The following is a 17397-nucleotide window of genomic DNA, read 5'->3' as shown; positions in this document are numbered from 1 at the left end:
ACCTTTTATAAAGTGTTACAAAAATTGTAGGGGTGGGAGAAAGAGATATGGAATGTAGAGAAGAAAAAGGGGAAAGGAAAAATAGGAGGTAGAAGTTGAGAGGAAAAAGGAAGGAGCTGATAATCTCTCCCTATACTTTCCAAATCTGTAATGAGCTGCAATGAGGCCCTCCCCTAATGCCGGAAGCAAATCACCATCTTTTGGACTTTGCAGTCCTGGGCACTCCCTCCTGTTTTAGGTTTATGGCCTCTCGCTTGTTTGTTAAATTAAACAAAGAGTCTCTCCTCCCCTTTCCTGTTCTCCTTTAGATCTCCTCCCTTGCTCCACATCCCATCCTCCAACACACACACACACCATCATCATCATCATCATCAAGGTGAGGCATTTCAGAAAACTATATCTTCCTGCATCTCTCATCACCCTCCCCTCCCCATCTCTCAGAAAGACCTTACAATAAAATCTTAATAAGAGTTTGACTCACTTGGAGACAACTTTCATTTCTGGAACTTGGGGAATGCTGGGTAAAGAAAGATTGATTCTCTGGAGTTTGAACTTTCTCAGCTGACTGTTGGAGGCTAGGGTGTAGGGAAGGATAAAGGACAGTCAGTTTTCTTTCCAGATTTCTGTAGGATCATAGGCCTTAGAGCTGGAAGGCACCCTAAATATCATTTCTAGATCAACCCCCTCATTTTACAAATAAGGAAACAGAGACTCAGGCCCCTTCCTATTTCTTTTTCACTGACTATTTAAAGATCAATTAAGGGAGAAGGAATTTGTGGAAAAGGTGGTAGAGGCCTGAAGGAGCTCAAGCTGGATAAATTATGATGCCCTCAACCTCCTTGCAGATAGTCCATGAGGAGGTATGCTGCTCCATCTGTAGTGGCTTCCCTAGGGATCCAGTGACTTACCTCTGTGGACATATCTTCTGCAGATTGTGTCTCATACCACCCTCACCAAAGGGTGCCCATCCTCCTAGGCTGTGTCCAATCTGCAAGGAGAAGAAGCAGCCAGAGGCCCTTCAGCCCCAGAGCTGGGCCACAAAGAACCTTAAGCTCCTGGGCCACGGAGGAGAGACTCACTGTGATGAGCATGGTGAGAAAATTTACTTCTTCTGTGAGAATGATGGGGAGTTCCTTTGCGTGCTCTGCCGGGAGAGTTCCAATCACCAGGCTCATGCTGTGGTACTCTTGGATGAAGCCACTCAACCCTACAGGGTAGGAAACTCTTCTTTTTCCTGATTTGGTAAGGGTGATTTGATAGTCTTAGGTTTACCTTGGAGGCCCCCATTTTCCCAGTCAGTGAGGAACAGCAGAGTCTTGTCCTGAGTACAAGTGATGGAAGGAATCCAGAGGAAAGGAACACTTTCCCCAGACTGAAAAAGCTCCCAGTCAGATAAGAGCAGCAAGATGTAGGGAAGAAAATAGGGAAAGATACTCCCCTCTCATAGGAAGCTCCCAAATAGGAGAACCACAATTACTAACTTCAGGTACCTTGGAAGAATTTTGAGATCCTTCTTCAGAATGAAAAGTTCCTAGAAAAGAAGTGGAGATGGAAGTGGGAGGTGGAGAGAAGGAAGGAAATACTGGAGGGAAAGCCTAGGTACATAAATTAATAAATAATCCAGTTTGTTTGAGAGGTTATCTCAAGGTTGAAGCTCTTTGACTTAATGATTTTATAATACCCTTGGATGATTTTGAAGATAGCTTGAAATGACTACTTCTATTTGTGATTGAAGATCAGTTCAGTACCCTCATTTTGTAGATAGGAAAAATGAGGTACAGAGAAAGTATCTCACTTAAAGTCACAGTAATAGGCAACAGAAGTCATACTCCACCCCAGGTTTTGTTAAAAACAACAACTTTCACCATTAGTTTTGAGATTATCTCAGCATCACAGCTATCTTTCAAATACATAAGAATTATCACTCATTCAAGAACCCTACTTTCTTGCTTTCACCAGGAACGACTGAAAAGTAGGTTAGAGGTCTTGCACGAAGAGAAAGAAGAAATGGAGCGTATGAAATCTCGAGAAGAACAGAAACTCCAGGTGTTATTGGTAAGGAAGCATTGCCAACCAGCTGTTCCTCTTGGAAGCTGCCCTCACAAACTCAATCAAAACGTGTTTTTTGGTGGTGTACTGGTCCTGAAGTCAGCAAGCACATCCTACCTCTCACTCTTATTGTTTGTATAACTATGGGCAAAACATTTAACTTTTTCGAAACTCCATTTTCCTCATTTGTAAAATGGAAATAACTTATATACAAAGTTTGTAAAGCTCATTATGTGCTTCACAAATTTTAAAGCATTATATAAATACCAGGTATTGTTATTATTATTGCAATACTAATGGGGAGTCTGAAAATTTGACTTTGCCATTGCCCTAGTCTTCAAGCTCAAAAACATCACCTGTCTTTCTCACAAATTCCCTTTACTCTTAAAATTGAGGATTTGAACTGGAAGGGGGATTTATGATCATCTGGTCTAACTCTCATTTTACAGAGAAGGAAAATGATGTCCTCAGAAAAAAAGTGCTAGGGAGCAAGTAGATGGTACAGTGGATAGAGCATTGGCCCTGAAGTTAAGAGGACCTGAATTCAAATCCGACCTCAGACACTTAACATTCATATTTCCAAGCTGTGTGATCCTGAGCAAGTCATTGCCTTGTTTAAAAAAAAAATGTTGAAAACTATATGTAATTGGGGGGAAAAATAAAATAATATTTACAAAGCATTAAAGTGACAGGATCATAGGATTTAGGGTAAGAAAGGAACTAAAGATCTCCTGGTCCAGCCTCCTCATTTTATAAATGAGAAAATTTATATGAGTAAATCTCTCTAGAGAGGGAGAGTGACTTTTCCAAAGCCACAAATCAAATAAGTAGTAGGATTGAGATTCAAACCCAAGTCTCCTGATTTTAAATCCAATAATCTAATTAAATCAGTTGATGAGAGTAAGTAGATGAGGAGCAAGAGGTCAGGAAACTCATTCTGAAAAAGCTAGTCAAGGGGAAAGATCTCTGGGATGATATTTAGGAAGTCTAAATCCTGTGGATTTGGAATGAAGGCACCTTGGTTCAAATCCCACCTTTGATGCTTATTTCTTGTAGATCATAAAAGGTTACTCAATCTCTCTGAGCTTTCTTTTCCTCATTGTAAAATGCAAATAATATCTATCCTTCATTCTTTAAGGCTTTAGTCATTTGGACTTCTGTTCTCTGCTTAGTTATATATTAAGGTATTCGTATTCTAAGAGACTTTTAATTGGTGATGTGGTATAGAAAGCCATCAGCAAGGTCTGAATTCAAGTCCTACTTCTGATGTGACTATGTGACAAGTAATTTCTTTGTACTCCAGGCATCTCTGTATGTTTCTATACTCCATAAAGCTAAATGGCACAATCAGGACAACTAGACTTGGAGTCAAGAAGACCTGAATTCAAATCCAGACTCAGACAAGCTGTATGACCTGAGCAAGTCACTTAATCAATACCTGCCTTAGTTTCCTCAATTGTAAAATGACAGCCTCTATCTTCCAGAGTTGTAGAGATGATCAAATTAAATAATTGTTAAGTACTTATCATAGTACCTAGAATATAGAAAGTGCTAAATAAATATTAGCTATGGTTATTAAGATGACATGCAAGTGGCCGATGAGCTGCTGATTTTCACTGCCATAGTGAAATATGTGCCATACTTTCATTTTCCACAGAAAATTTCTTCTGTTCCTTAAATCCTGTCTAAATACTATGGGTTTTATAAGATTGAAAGATTAAAAAAAAAAAAAAAAGATTTAAAGCATCTTTGAAACTAAAATAAATTATCCACTTGAGCCTGCCAAATATTTTCATATTTCAGAATGTAAGAAGCCAAATACTTCATATGTGTTTAAGAGCAATTGGCCTACTCTGTTACTGTAATAATAGAATCAATTAAGTGATTAAAAAACAAGTGGATAAAGCATTGGGCCTGTAGTCATGAAGACTTGAGTTCAAATATGACCTCAAATACTTACTAGTTGTGTGACCTGTGAAAGTGGCTTAATTTCTGCCTGCCTCCATCCCCTCACCTGTACAATGGATAATAATAATAGGACCTACCTCACAGAGTTGGTGTGAGGACCAAATGAAATAATATCTATAAAGCATTCAGTACAGTGGCTGGCCCATAGTAGGCACTTAATAAATGTTTGTTCCCTTTCCATTGTTACAGTTTGAAACATACTGTGATCTTGGGTAATTCACTTGATTTCAGTTTCCTCAAGTATGAAATGGAAAAATATAACAATATATCACACAAAGATGTTATGACATTAATAGATTGTACATATAAAATCATTAAAAATTCAAAACGACCATTAAAATGACAAAAGAATGTTATTAAAAACCTTTTTAGCATAGATGAACAGATGATATCAAATCTTGACCATAGATTGATTAGTAAATCCTTTCTAGAATCTAGCTAAAGTATCTCCTATTTTAGCAATACACACTTGACTGTATTCATCCCTCTTTCACAAAGAGGACCAATGATATCATGGTTGATGTCATGATTTGTTAGTAAATTGGATTCAAGTGAGTTGCACAGAGTCTTCAGCCTCACTCTCTTTTTCAGAGTCATTGAAGTTCAGTGGCAGGACAAAAAGTCAAGATGATTAGGGATGGCCTAGGATGCTGTAGATGACTTTGCCATCTTCAAGGTCTGATGAAACACTGTGTTCCACATCGCTTGCTTCAGCCATCTTCATGACCATTGTAACGAATTGTTCTCATCTTCTTATTTCACCAGGGGAAGTCTTCACAAACTTGGAGTAGATATCCCCCAACTCACTGACAAGTTTGAGACCTGTTGATTACCCTTAAACTGGTTTAGCTTATCTGCTAAGATGGGTTTACCAGGGTGTGGCTGCTGTGCATGCTACAGTTTCTTGGAACCACAGGTGAATCAGTGATTTGGGGATTCAGATTTAGAAATGGTTTCCTTATATCATTGTCATCTACTCCTAAGGGGAAAACTTTCTGGGATATAGTGTGTAAGGATTTATGATATCCCTCAATTTCCACCCCTTCTTCCCGCCCCCAATTACATATTATCTTCTCCAATTCCTTGTCTTTTCACTGCAGACCCAAATTGAATCCAAGAAGCAGCAGGTGGAAGAGGCATTTGAACAGTTGCAGCAAATACTTGAGGACCAACAGCGCCTTCTCCTGGATAAACTGGGGGAGCTAAAAAAAGAGATCTGGAAGGAGAGAGATCATTACATTGACAAAGTCTCTGAAGAGATTGTCCAGTTGGATCTTCACATAAAGGAGTTAGAGGGGAAGTGCCAACAGTCAGCAAATGAACTCCTAAAGGTAAGTGATACTTCCTCTCTCTTCCCTTCCCTTCCTCAGTCCTACTTATCCACATGAATAAAAATGTGGATCAGTCACTCAATCAGTACTTTGGAATCTTGTTCCTTGTCCTAGGTGAAGAAGGAATTAATAGTAAGAAGAAAATGGTCATAGAATATCAGAAATGGAAGGAACCAAGATCATTTAGTCTAGAAATCTTGTTTTACAGAGAAGAAAATTGAGGCTTAGATTAATAAGGTCACACAGTGGATTAGTGGCAGATCCTGAACTTGTATACTTGGAGTCTGGTAAATCTGAATTTGAAATTTGCCTCAAATATTTATTAGTTGTGTGATTCTAGGGAAGTCATTTAACCTCTCTGTGCTTCAGTTTCTTTGTCTATAAAAAGTAGTTGGACTCAATAGCCTTTCTGGTCCCTTTCAGCTCTAAATATATGATGTGTTGTTCTGTTAACTTGTTTCTCCCTTCAGGGAACTCCGAAAATGATGAAAACTTGACACACCCAAAGAACAGTATGTAAAGCATAGAAAACACAAAACAAGTGCAAAAGGATAAGTTGACATAAATTAAAGAAGACTGGTATTAAATAAGGGAGAGGCAATGTGTCATAGTGGAAAGGACCTGCTCTCTAAGGGAAAAAAAATCCTGCTTTAAAATTTAATCTGTATTATTAAGATTTTCTCCATCACTTTCTTAAGTCTGGACAATCAACAAAACAATAAATCAGATTATGTTTTTTAATGTTTGCCAATTTCTGACATGTAAATGCTCACATTGAAAAACCTAACAATTGGCTCCCAGGTGCCTGACTTCTGCATCCCTTTTACTAGACCGAATGACAGTTTAGTCCTAGGTCTGCCATCCACTTTCAATGATCTCAAAGTGGATTTTCCATAATCTGGACTTTAGTATCCTCTTTTATAAAATGAGAAGCTTGGATTACATTATATCTAAGGCCCCTTTCAGTACTCAGATTCTGTGATTTTTGTTTCCCTGAAGAAGAGGATTTGCAGGTAGATTTGGAAAGAGAGAAAAGACTGTTTAAGGTGGATGGGAACTCCCAAGGAGGAAAGACACTGAGTACATGTTCTTATTTTATTTTTTTCTAGGATGTCAAAATGACCCAGAATAGGTAAGTCCTCCTTCCTCAGTCCTACTTTCTTCATATATAACATAAATACAAACCTAAACGAGCATTCACACAGACATACTGACAAATTGACATTCTCATCGTCATATCGCATATTTATATAGTATTTTAAAGTTTAAAAATGGGTTTCATCACAAACAACCCTGTGAAGTAGGTAATATAAATATTGTCATTCCATTTTATAAATGAGGAGAATTTTTCTAATTAAATTCAAAGCAGGTATGTGGCTGCCTTGCAATTGCAGAGGACTCTGTCAAATATTCTTCATAGTCCAGTATGTAGTATTCAAGCTAAGATCTTTTGAATTTAAATCTAACAAGACTTAAACAGACTCACATGGTAAATATCTGAAGTAAGATAAGAACCCAGATTTTTCTGACTCTGAGTCTAGTACCATATCCATTATATCAGTGATGTCAAACTCCAATGAAAATGGATCCCTGCAGGCCACATATTAAGAAAATCATAAATTAACATCACATTATATTGTATTTTTATTTATTTTGTTAAACAATTGCATTTTAATCAGATTGGGCAGGCATGGGGACTGTTTGATATTTTTGTACTACACCATATTATTATTACTAGTACAATAACTAAGCTATAAGAAAGACTGGCAGGGAGGATAGAGAACCAGTCATAAGTCAGAAAGACCTCAATTCAAGGAAGTACTACTTCTGGAACATATTGGCTAACTAATTCACTTAATCTTTCACAGCATACCAGAGGACTGACTCTCTAATTTGCAAGCATATTGTGATCTGCACTAGTAGAGGGTATTTCCTATGAGGAATTCTCTATGTCATTGAAATTATAAATCTGATCCAAAAAAATTTTTTTAACTACAATCAGATTTTTGTGGACTTCCCCAGGGAAGTCCATGTTGTTTCTATGGGGAAAAACTTTCCATGATGAACAAAGAGAAATAAAACTCCGAAGCACCAGAACCCTTCTCCTACCCCCTTTTCTTAATTCATAAGTAAATAAAGTAAATCCATAGTTGTCTATCTAGACCAATCCATAAATGCAAAAGAATCCTCACTACAGCATTCTCAACAAGTGGTCATTCAAAGGGCGTTTGAGGACCCTAAATGAGGAAGAACCTACTGCCTTCCAAGGTCGCCCATTCCATTTTGGGGAAATTATTAGAACATTTTTTTCCTTAAATCAAACCTAAATGTGTTGGGCGGGGGGGGGGGGTTTGTACTTACTTCTGTCCTTGAGGACAAAGCTAAATTAATCTAATTCTTCTTTTATGATAGCCTTTCAATACTTAAAATCATCATGTTCTCATAAATCCTTTCTCCTTTAGTCTAAGCATTCCCAGTTCCTTCAAAAAGTCCTCATATGACATGACCTTGAGACTCCTTGCTATCCTAATCGTCCTCCCCAATTGCTCTTCAGTTTATTAATATCCTTCCCAAAATGTGGCATCCAGAATTGTCATTGTACTGCCAATATGTTCCTACTATGGCAGAGAACTTATTCTTTCCTTATTATAATAAGAGCTTATTCTTTCCTTAGTCATTTTTTTTTTAATTTTTGTCCTTTTAAAAAATGTCTTGTTTAAATCCTGAACTCCTACCTCACTAGAGAAGACCCTTTTCTGATTCCTTGATTTTATGAATCTTTTAATTCAGCCTAAGATTGCATTAACTTATGTTAGGGGCCATTTGTTAGTGGCAGCTGGGATCTAATTCTGACCAGCAGAATAGTTGGTATCATGTGAGAGGACACGAATGATACAAGGAGACAAAAGGCAACTGTATGTCAGTGAATACCTCTGATTTATTCCATTCCCTATGCAGAATATAAATGTTTTCTAAGCAGCAAGATTATTATCCATTAAAGAAAAACATACATTCTTACACTTTTGTCTGTAACTATGTTTTATGACCTCCAGACTTTTATCTCTGGTTGCCAAGGTCATGTTGATTCCAAGGAGTTTGCTAGCTTAACTTAAAAGTAAGATAACAGTTGAGACTGATTTGCAACTCCACTATTGCAAGTCTGTGAGAACTGATCATTCCCTTAACTTCTCAAAGTGTACTGTGATACACAGCTGCGGGGGCTGAGAGAAGGCCTTCCTGTGCAATTCCCTGTTAACCCTTTACAGCCTTTCTGGATTTTACACTATGCATGGTCCTCAACAAACTTACTTGCTTACTACTTCATGCTATTAATTTATTGAACTTAAAATACGCTAAAACCCCCAGATATCTTTCAGATAAATTGCTGGCTAGCCTTGCCTTCCTTATCTTTTGCAAAAATATTCCAAGTTGATTTTTTGAGCCTAGGTGTAGGATTTTTCATTTATCTTTATTAAGTTTCGTCTAAAAATCGTTCAGATTTTTTTTTTTAATATTAACTGTCATCAAAGCATGTTAATTATCCCTTCTAGCTCTGAGTTATCTGCAAATTTGTTAGTATTATATCTGTGCCTTTATCTAAGTTCTGATGAAAAATGTTAAAGGCCAAGCATAAATCCCAGTAATCTGCTAAAGATCTATTATATTGATTTTCTAACATTGTAATAGGTCTGTGATTTCATCTATTCGGATACTTCCTCTGAGGGTGTAGATTACCTTCTAATCCAGATCAACTCTTAGAAATGGTTTAATAATTTACCCTGAGGTTCTACATTCACAATCCCTACGACTGCCTAAACTAGGAGTGGGGAACATTTTTTTCTGCCAAGGCCATTTGGATACTTATGACATCATTTGCCAACCATACAAAATCAACTTAAGAACTCATTGGAAAGTTATTGTACCTAGCTTTCACCTACTGCTTCATTTTTGGATATATATCCCTAGTTCCTATAAAGTACCTGGAATCAAATGGCTTAATGATGAAAAGTTTTGTTGATTCTGCCATAAAATCTTCACATGGGATTCATCTAAGAGTCTCACTCTATTAAGAGTCTCACTTAATATTCATTAAGATATTAATGAAGCACGAGTGGTATGCTGGTTAACACTTGCTCTTACCATATCTGATAAGGTTTAGATTTAGGGAACCAAAATGAAATTAGGGTTTCTGGCGGTCAGGGAGTTAAATGAGATCTAGTGGCAGGTTTGGGGTTCAAGAACCAAATGGAGAAGTTTGGCTCCCCTGCAACCCCTTGGGATTCAGCGCAAGGATAGGGAGTTTTGGGGAACTCCCTTCTGGCAGTGCAGAGGTTCTCTGTAAAGGAATTTACAGACCTGAAAACCTAGATTGGTAAGAGGTTTATTATAGGAATTGGAAGTAAGGTTAGAAAGGCATAAAGTCTGGTTAGGGAAATAGGTGAAGATAAGGAGAGGACAACACTGGAAAAGAATATTATTCCAGCAAGCAGATCTATAGAAAATGGAGTTTTGCATTGAGAATGCAGTTCTCAGTGGACAGAAAGTCCTGGCAATTTAGTGAGCTGCCAAGGTCCATCTGCAAAGACCTTAGTTGATGGAAGCTCATTATATTGGGTGTCTTGGTGAGGGTTGGAAAACCCGAGCAGATCAGAACCAGCCCAAGTTGGCTTCGATCTGATGGGGGCTGGGACAAGCCCAAATCTCCTATTGGAATTCAAAGGAATGCTTTTGACCAGGATTTGTGAATCAAAGGCCCTGGCATCCTGGACTGATATGCCTCAGCCAGGAGGGGCTGGGAATAATCTGAAAGGAATCATAGATCAATCTGAAAGGAATCACAAATCAATAGGAAAAAATTTCTTAAAGGGACGATAACCCGCTTCATATCCACTTTCTTTTCTAGTCATGTATGTTTTTGATGACTGCCTTTATACCACTTTTTTCTCTAACAATTCTGAATTGGTAATACATTGCAACCCACTCACACCCACCAAGTGTTTCTAATGAGATGACTATCAACTTTAAGATTATAGTATTCCATGATTCATAGCAGCACTGGAATAATAATATCATGTTTTTAAAAGGTATGCCTTTATTACAGAGAGAAGCTGGACCATTAAAAATCATTGCGTAATTTTCCATAGGCAATCCAAGTTGCTTTCCTCTTCCTATCCAACTCCAAATTGTTCATCTTTTGTGTCTTCCTGAGACTGGAATACTAGTGGGTGGGTTGTTCATCCAATTTTATATAGTCTACACAATAAGCATCATTCATCCACTTAGTTCTTTTAGTGTAGATAGTTATAAAGTGCAAATAGTTATAAAAAGTTCTTTTGAGTATTTATGTAGGAGAGGCTTCACTTAGGAGATATAGTCAACACATCATATGCAAAGAGAAACACCTGGAAAAACCCACTATCCAGATGGAAGTCCTTTCAGATTTAGATTGTGCATCGATCACAACAGTGACAAAAAAAAAACCCTTCAGCATGCATGTCTATTCATTTCATGCATCACTTGATATCAATAATTAGGGGAACTATGAATAAAGTTATGTTACATCTTTTAAGGAATAAAATATTACAAACATGGGAAATGCTTATTGGAGAAGAAAGTTTTTAAGGTAGCATTGTTCTCAGTAAACTAAAAAAAATTAATAGCTGTCAATAAGCAAAATAGGATCTTGTGTTTGCTATGCCCTTCAATTATGTGATTGCAAAGGTGTGACCTACTGTAGAGTGACAGTGTGATACACTAGAAGGGGCAATCGATTTAGAGTCAATGGATTTAAATGCCAGTTCTATCACTTACTACTGGGTCACTTTTGCCAATACTTTCTGGGATTCAATTTCTTCATCTCAATGAGATCTCTAAGACTCCTTCCAGCTCTAAATCAATAAGCCTATATATTTCATTTGCAAAAATGTTCTTGTTTCTCATACCTTCATTAGTGAGGCCCTAAATGACTATGTATAATATTCTCATAAAAAATTTATAAAAATAAGAAAGTAAGTCAGTAGTTGTTAATATAATTTAGTTTATCTTTTTTGGTAATAATAAGGTCTGAAATTTTTGAAAACTTTTTCTTGCCCAGATATATTAAGAACTGATTTCCCAATATCCTCAAAACTGTGTTGACTCCAATACCTACTTCTTCTGTATAAACTTGGGTTAGAATAGCTTCTCTTCACAGCTTTGTTTTCTTTATCAACATTTCTATTTCCTTTTGTAGTCTATGTTGACATCAAACTACTAAAGATTATTTTTAGATCCAGTCATTATTTAGTCCACATTTTCCACATCTTTACCACAAGACTAACATAGTGATATCAAATGCTTTGCTATAATCTAAGTAAACCATATCTACAACACTCTTAATTAGTAGGTTAATATTTGTGTCAAAAATTAAATAATCTTAAATCTAGCTTTATCTGCTTTTGGCAAATTCATGCAAACTCTGTGATCAGCAATTCCTTTTCTTGATGTTCAACAATTATTTTGGCTGAAATGAAGCCTGAAGTCAAGCTTTTTCTTTTGAAAACAGATCTCTCCCATTTTCCACTTTCTATTTTATTTTATTTTATTAAGTTTTTATTGAAGTATTTTGTTTTTAAATCATCATAATTTCCCCAAGAATCCTTCCTCTCCTTTTCCCAGAGAGCCATTCCATATAACAAATGCTCTTTTTAAACACAAGAGAAAAAAAAAAAAAAAGGAAAGGAAAAAATCAGCACAAACAATCAGAGACTGTGTTACCTTAATCTTTCAGTGAATTTAAAAATAATTTATTACTAACTTGTGTCTGAAGGTATGAGAAAGAGAGATTCAGTCCAGAATCTATTTCTCCTGGTCTGGCAAGAAGGATCCATGATCTTCACCAAAAAATGCGTGTTCTCCCAGAGATGATGGAGAAATTCTCAGGTAAAGAATAAGGGGACTATAGTTTTTCTAAATTCCACCTACCCAACTTTGGGAGAAGGGAGAGTTAAGGGCACTTCTCTACCAAGCCCTTTCCCTCTCTGCCTTTAGAACCTGCTTTAAACTTCCCTTCTTCCAGAAAGTCTTTCCTAATTGATGCTATATATGCTGTTTATTCTATTTATTCAATCATTTTCTAATGTCTCAACTTTACTCATGAAGAGCATGTGTTATTCTTCCCTCTTCTCATTAGACTACAAGTTTCCTGAAGAGGACCATCTTTCTTCCATTAAACCAAGACTTTTCATCCCTCTTGATTTCCCCACAGTGCCAGGACAGAAAGACCTCTGTCCTCAAAAGGCCCTCAGTACAGAGGGGATATCTGACTAATGCACTACACTGGATCCAATCTCATCTCTTTATTTTTACTCTCCTCCAGAAAACTTGCTGCTTCATCTGGACACCAATGCAGGTAGATATATGGAGGTGATGGGGTGGAAGGGAAGAGTTGGGTGAAGCTGGTTACCTCAAACTTACTGTCAATTTGTAATTGAGTTACAGCCAATTCCCCCACTCCAAAAAATCATCTTTATCTTCTGATTGATACCAGCATAAAATAATAAAAAATACTAGACTCAGAATCTGAAGGTTAGTTCTGCTATGTAACCTTAGACAAGTCCCTTTATCATAGAATCATAGATCTAGAACTATTAGGGAATCTTCAGAGGCCATCTGATCCAACTCTTCATTTTACAGATAAGACCTTGGGATATTAGGGCCTTTGCCCTAAGTCACATAAGTGATATCAGAGGCAAGATTTGAACACAGGTCCTCTGACTTCAGAGCAAGTTCTTAATACATGGTAAACACTTACTTAATAAATACATTTTTATTGATTGATTGGCTGATTGATTTCCCATGTAGCTTTTGGCCCCAGTTTCTTTGAAAACTGTACAGTAAGAGAGGGAAGGGGAGACTGGACTAGATGAGCTTAATCATCTCTTTTAACTATAAGTCCTATAATTCTCTGTGGCCACTAACTTGCTGTATAATCTTAGGCAAACAACTAGCCTTCTCTGGGCCTCTGTGAACTCATCTGTAAAATAAGAAAGATCAACAACACACATTTACATGGAACTTGAAGTTTACAAGGCGCTTTCCTCCCAACAGTCTTATGATAATAACAACCTTACAGATGAAGACACTAAAACTCAGTGATGTTAAGGGACTTAGTCATGGCAATGCAGAGTGAGATCTGAGATTTGAACCCAGTCTCCTCATTTCTGACTTCCATTCTCTTTTGTAAGGAGTGTTCACCTCCAAAACTGAATGTTTATTAAATCCTTTTGTTGATAGCATCACCACCTCTGTTGTCAAGTCAAATCAAGTCAAGAAGTATTAAGAGCTTTCTGTGTGCCAGGCATTGTGCTAAGTATTGGGGATACAGGAAAAGGCAAAAATAGTCTCTGCTTTCAAGGAGCTCACAGATCTTGGAGAGATAGCATGCAAACAACTACATACAAACAAGAGATATATAGTCTTCTTATAGAAAATGGGACATTAGGTGAAACTAAAGGAAGTCAGAGAAGTAAAGAGATGGAGATGAAAAGGAAAAAAGTGCCAGGTATGAGGGGCAGCCCATAAAAATGGCTCGTCAGGAGATGCAAGTGTTTGTGTGCGGAGCAAGCTAGGAAGCTAGGGTGTAAGAAGACTAAAAAGACAGGAACAAACCCAGTTAGAATGAACTTTAAAAGCCAAAAATGGGATTTTATATTTGATCTTGAATACAATAGAGAGCCAGTTATTGGAATTGATTAAATAGGCAATAATGGTTGGACTTGCATTTTAGAAAAATCAATTTGACAATTGAATAGACCTGGCAGAGGTCCTCAAACTACGGCCCTCAGGCCAGATGTGGCAGCCGGGGACGATAATCCCCCTCACCTAGAGCTATGAATTTTCTTTATTTAAAGGTCCACAAAACAAAATTTTTGTTTTCACTATAGTCCAGCCCTCCAACAGTCTGAGGGACAGTGAACTGGCCCCCTATTTAAAAAGTTTGAGGACCCCTGGAATAGAGGATGAACTAGAATAGGAAGGGACAAGGGGAAGAGAGACCCACCAGGAGGCTTATTGCAATAATCCAGATTTGATGCAAGATAAGGCCCTGTACCAGGTTGGTAGCCATATCATACCAGGGGGAAAGGGAGCACTTATCCAAGGATCTATCAGAAGCTGAAAGAAAATTACTGGCCTAGATTAAGATCAGGCTTTAATATTCTGCTATTCTCTCTATAGGAGGTATCACTCTGGATCCCCAGACTGCTAGCTGGAGCCTGATCCTCTCCACGGACAGGAAATCAGTGAGATATACCAAACAGAAGCAAAATCTGCAAGAAAATCCCCAGCGTTTTGATAGACTACCTGCTGTGTTGGGTGCTCAAGGTTTCTCTTCTGGAAAACATTCCTGGGAAATCGAAGTAGTGCTAGGTGATGGAGGTGGTTGTACTGTGGGTGTGGCCCGAGAAGACATGAAGAGGAAAGGGGATATGGGCCTGAGCACTGAGGAGGGGGTTTGGGCTGTGATTTTCTCTTATCACCAGTGCTGGGCCAGCACCTGCCCAGGTACTGATCTACAATTGAATGAAATTCCCCACAGAGTTCAGGTGACTCTAGACTACAGTGGAGGACATGTGACTCTCTCCAATGCTGAGACCCAGACCACTATCTTTACATTTCTCACCTCCTTCTCAGGCAAAATCTTTCCATTCTTTGCTGTTTGGAAAAAGGGTTCCCAATTGACTCTGAAAACCTGAAGTAATGTTCTCCCTACTTCTATTTCCCTAGACCCCTGTATTCCCTGAGCTCTAGTATATAGCAGGTTTCAACTTCCTTCCTTTTCAGCTTATTTCTAGTCAAATCTTTAGATATATAGAAATTGTTCCAAGAATGTTTCACTTCCAATGCTGAGACAAATTAACCTAACTTTTACATAATGTCAGTAGTGGTAGAATCGAATGAAAATTTACTGAATATCTATTGAACTTTAGGGGATATATGGAGGGTGAGGAAAAGGATGAATGTTAAAAAAAGATACTTCCTGGGTCACCTAATTGGAAAGAAAATAGATAAGTTCAGGTTTTGGTTTCATTAACTATAAAATAGGGGTGTTTGACTAGTTCTCTCTTAGAACTTGCCAGTTCTAACCTTCTGTCCCTAGTAGATTTCATTCTATATCCATCTTATACACTTTATCTTAGATAAAACATGGCCCTGTGTCCCAAGGTATGGACTTACTTGGAATTATAATATTTCAGATAACACCTCCAAAAATCAGCTTATGTTGCTCCCACCCAAGATTTCCTCTGAAAAATTTCTTAATGTGGTTCAAATATGTCTTGGTATCCACATATGGGTAAAAAGAGTTCTGTATGAGCCCTCAAATAACAATGCTTATATTGAATTCAAAATAGCCTTTATTAGACCTTACAAAAAGGGCAGAAAACCATAAAGCTCTTCCAATAAAACCTATAATCAATACAGTTCTTCTGTCTTCTCTAGTGAATTCATGTTCTGACCCTGGAGACCTAGCGAGGCACCCAAATTTATAAAATCCTTAAGTCTTGGGCTCCTTTCATAAAGGAAACAAAACAGGAGTTGCTAAAGGGACAAGTCCCTTGACCTTCTGATAATTCCTGTATTACAGTGATACACATAGGCATCTGGTTTTATGATTCAATGAGAAGAGTGATCTCACTTTGAAACAAAAAGAACTTGTGATTATTGGACGGGAATGGGACTCTTTCCACTGTTCAAAGAATTCAAAGTTATAATAAAGAGCAAAGTCCAGACATTCTGCTGCCCGGTGTGATGTATTTAGCATCTCATTGTTTTCGAGCTATACAAACACATCGAACAATCTTGTTTTCTCTTTAAAAAGGCAATGTTCCCCAGGAACTCCCCTTACGCTCACTCTTCCCCTTCCCCCCCCCATAGTATTCCAGCTCTGAGCTCAGCTCTCTTAGGCTACTACAGACCAAAAAATAAAAACTAAAAAGGATAACTACAATTGTTACTCTTTTTTTTTTTTTTTTTAATACACCCAGCACAAAGCAGTAGCTCACACCTTGCAGAAGTTCAGGACAGCCAATTCATCCCCTCTCAACAAAATCTTGGTTCCATGAGATGCCAAGGAATCTATCTCTATGGACTAATATATTAACAGATATGAAGCTCATAGGGTTCTAGAAACTCTGCTTATTATTTAGCCTGATGACATAAGCATAATAGGATCATAAGATTTAGAATCAGAAGTTTAGAGGTCATCTAATTGGATCCCTTCTTTTTTTAGACAAGGAAACTGAGTCCAAAATTCATTCAGATAGTGAGAGAATATGATTTGATCCCAGATCTCTTGACTCTGTGATCCTTTCCATAGAGTCCTACAAGTAGATTTTGGACTTAGGAGGATCATCATAGATTATGTAATTCAACCTTTACTCAAACAATAGAATATAAATTCCTTGAGGGGAAGAAATATTTCAATTTTGTCTTTCTATTCCCCCAACACCTAGAATAGAGTCTGACATATAGAAGGTGCTTAATGCTCCTATGTCTATTTTGTTGAACAACATTTCAACAAGGGATCATTCAGACTCTGCTTGACACTCTCCAGAAATACAAAACACATTATCATCCAAAGCAGTATATTTTATTTCCAGAGCAGAGATTTAGTTACCTGTAATTTCTACTCCATCACTCTGTAGACTGGAGATACACAAAACTACTCTAATTCTAATAAATATAATGATTATCATGATGATGATGATGATGACAACTAATATTTATACAGCACTCTAAGATTTTCAATGCACTTTACAAATATGTTATTTTATCCTTATAACTTGCCTGGGAAATAGGTGCTCTTATTATATTATATTACATATATAATATAATATATTATTATTAAATAGATTAGAAAACTGGGGTTGAGTAAGCATAAGTGATTTGCTCATTGTCATACAGATTAGTATTGAATTTGAACTCCAGGTTGAGTCCTCTATTCACTGTTTAACCTAGTTGTACTGTTGATAGATTGCTACTATAATTCAGGTAAGTGTAACTATTCAAA

At 37.3% G+C, this 17397-nt stretch overlaps 1 protein-coding gene across 1 annotated transcript; it reads left to right on the top strand.

The window, feature by feature from the left end:
• Positions 1 to 554: 554 nt before the first annotated feature.
• TRIM15 (tripartite motif containing 15) lies at positions 555 to 16117 on the top strand. Its single transcript, XM_003768896.4, has 7 exons — positions 555 to 1214; positions 1960 to 2055; positions 5118 to 5348; positions 6458 to 6480; positions 12157 to 12269; positions 12706 to 12738; positions 14565 to 16117. Exons 1-7 carry the CDS (start codon positions 822 to 824, stop codon positions 15080 to 15082), a joined length of 1407 nt encoding a protein of 468 aa, XP_003768944.2. The 5' UTR covers positions 555 to 821; the 3' UTR covers positions 15083 to 16117.
• The last annotated feature ends 1280 nt before the right edge of the window (positions 16118 to 17397 follow it).

Source organism: Sarcophilus harrisii, chromosome 4 (assembly GCF_902635505.1).
Source record: "Sarcophilus harrisii chromosome 4, mSarHar1.11, whole genome shotgun sequence".
NCBI classification, from domain to species: domain Eukaryota; kingdom Metazoa; phylum Chordata; class Mammalia; order Dasyuromorphia; family Dasyuridae; genus Sarcophilus; species Sarcophilus harrisii.
The sequence above is the reverse complement of the archived record's forward strand: the minus strand, read 5'-3'. Positions and strand labels throughout refer to the sequence as shown.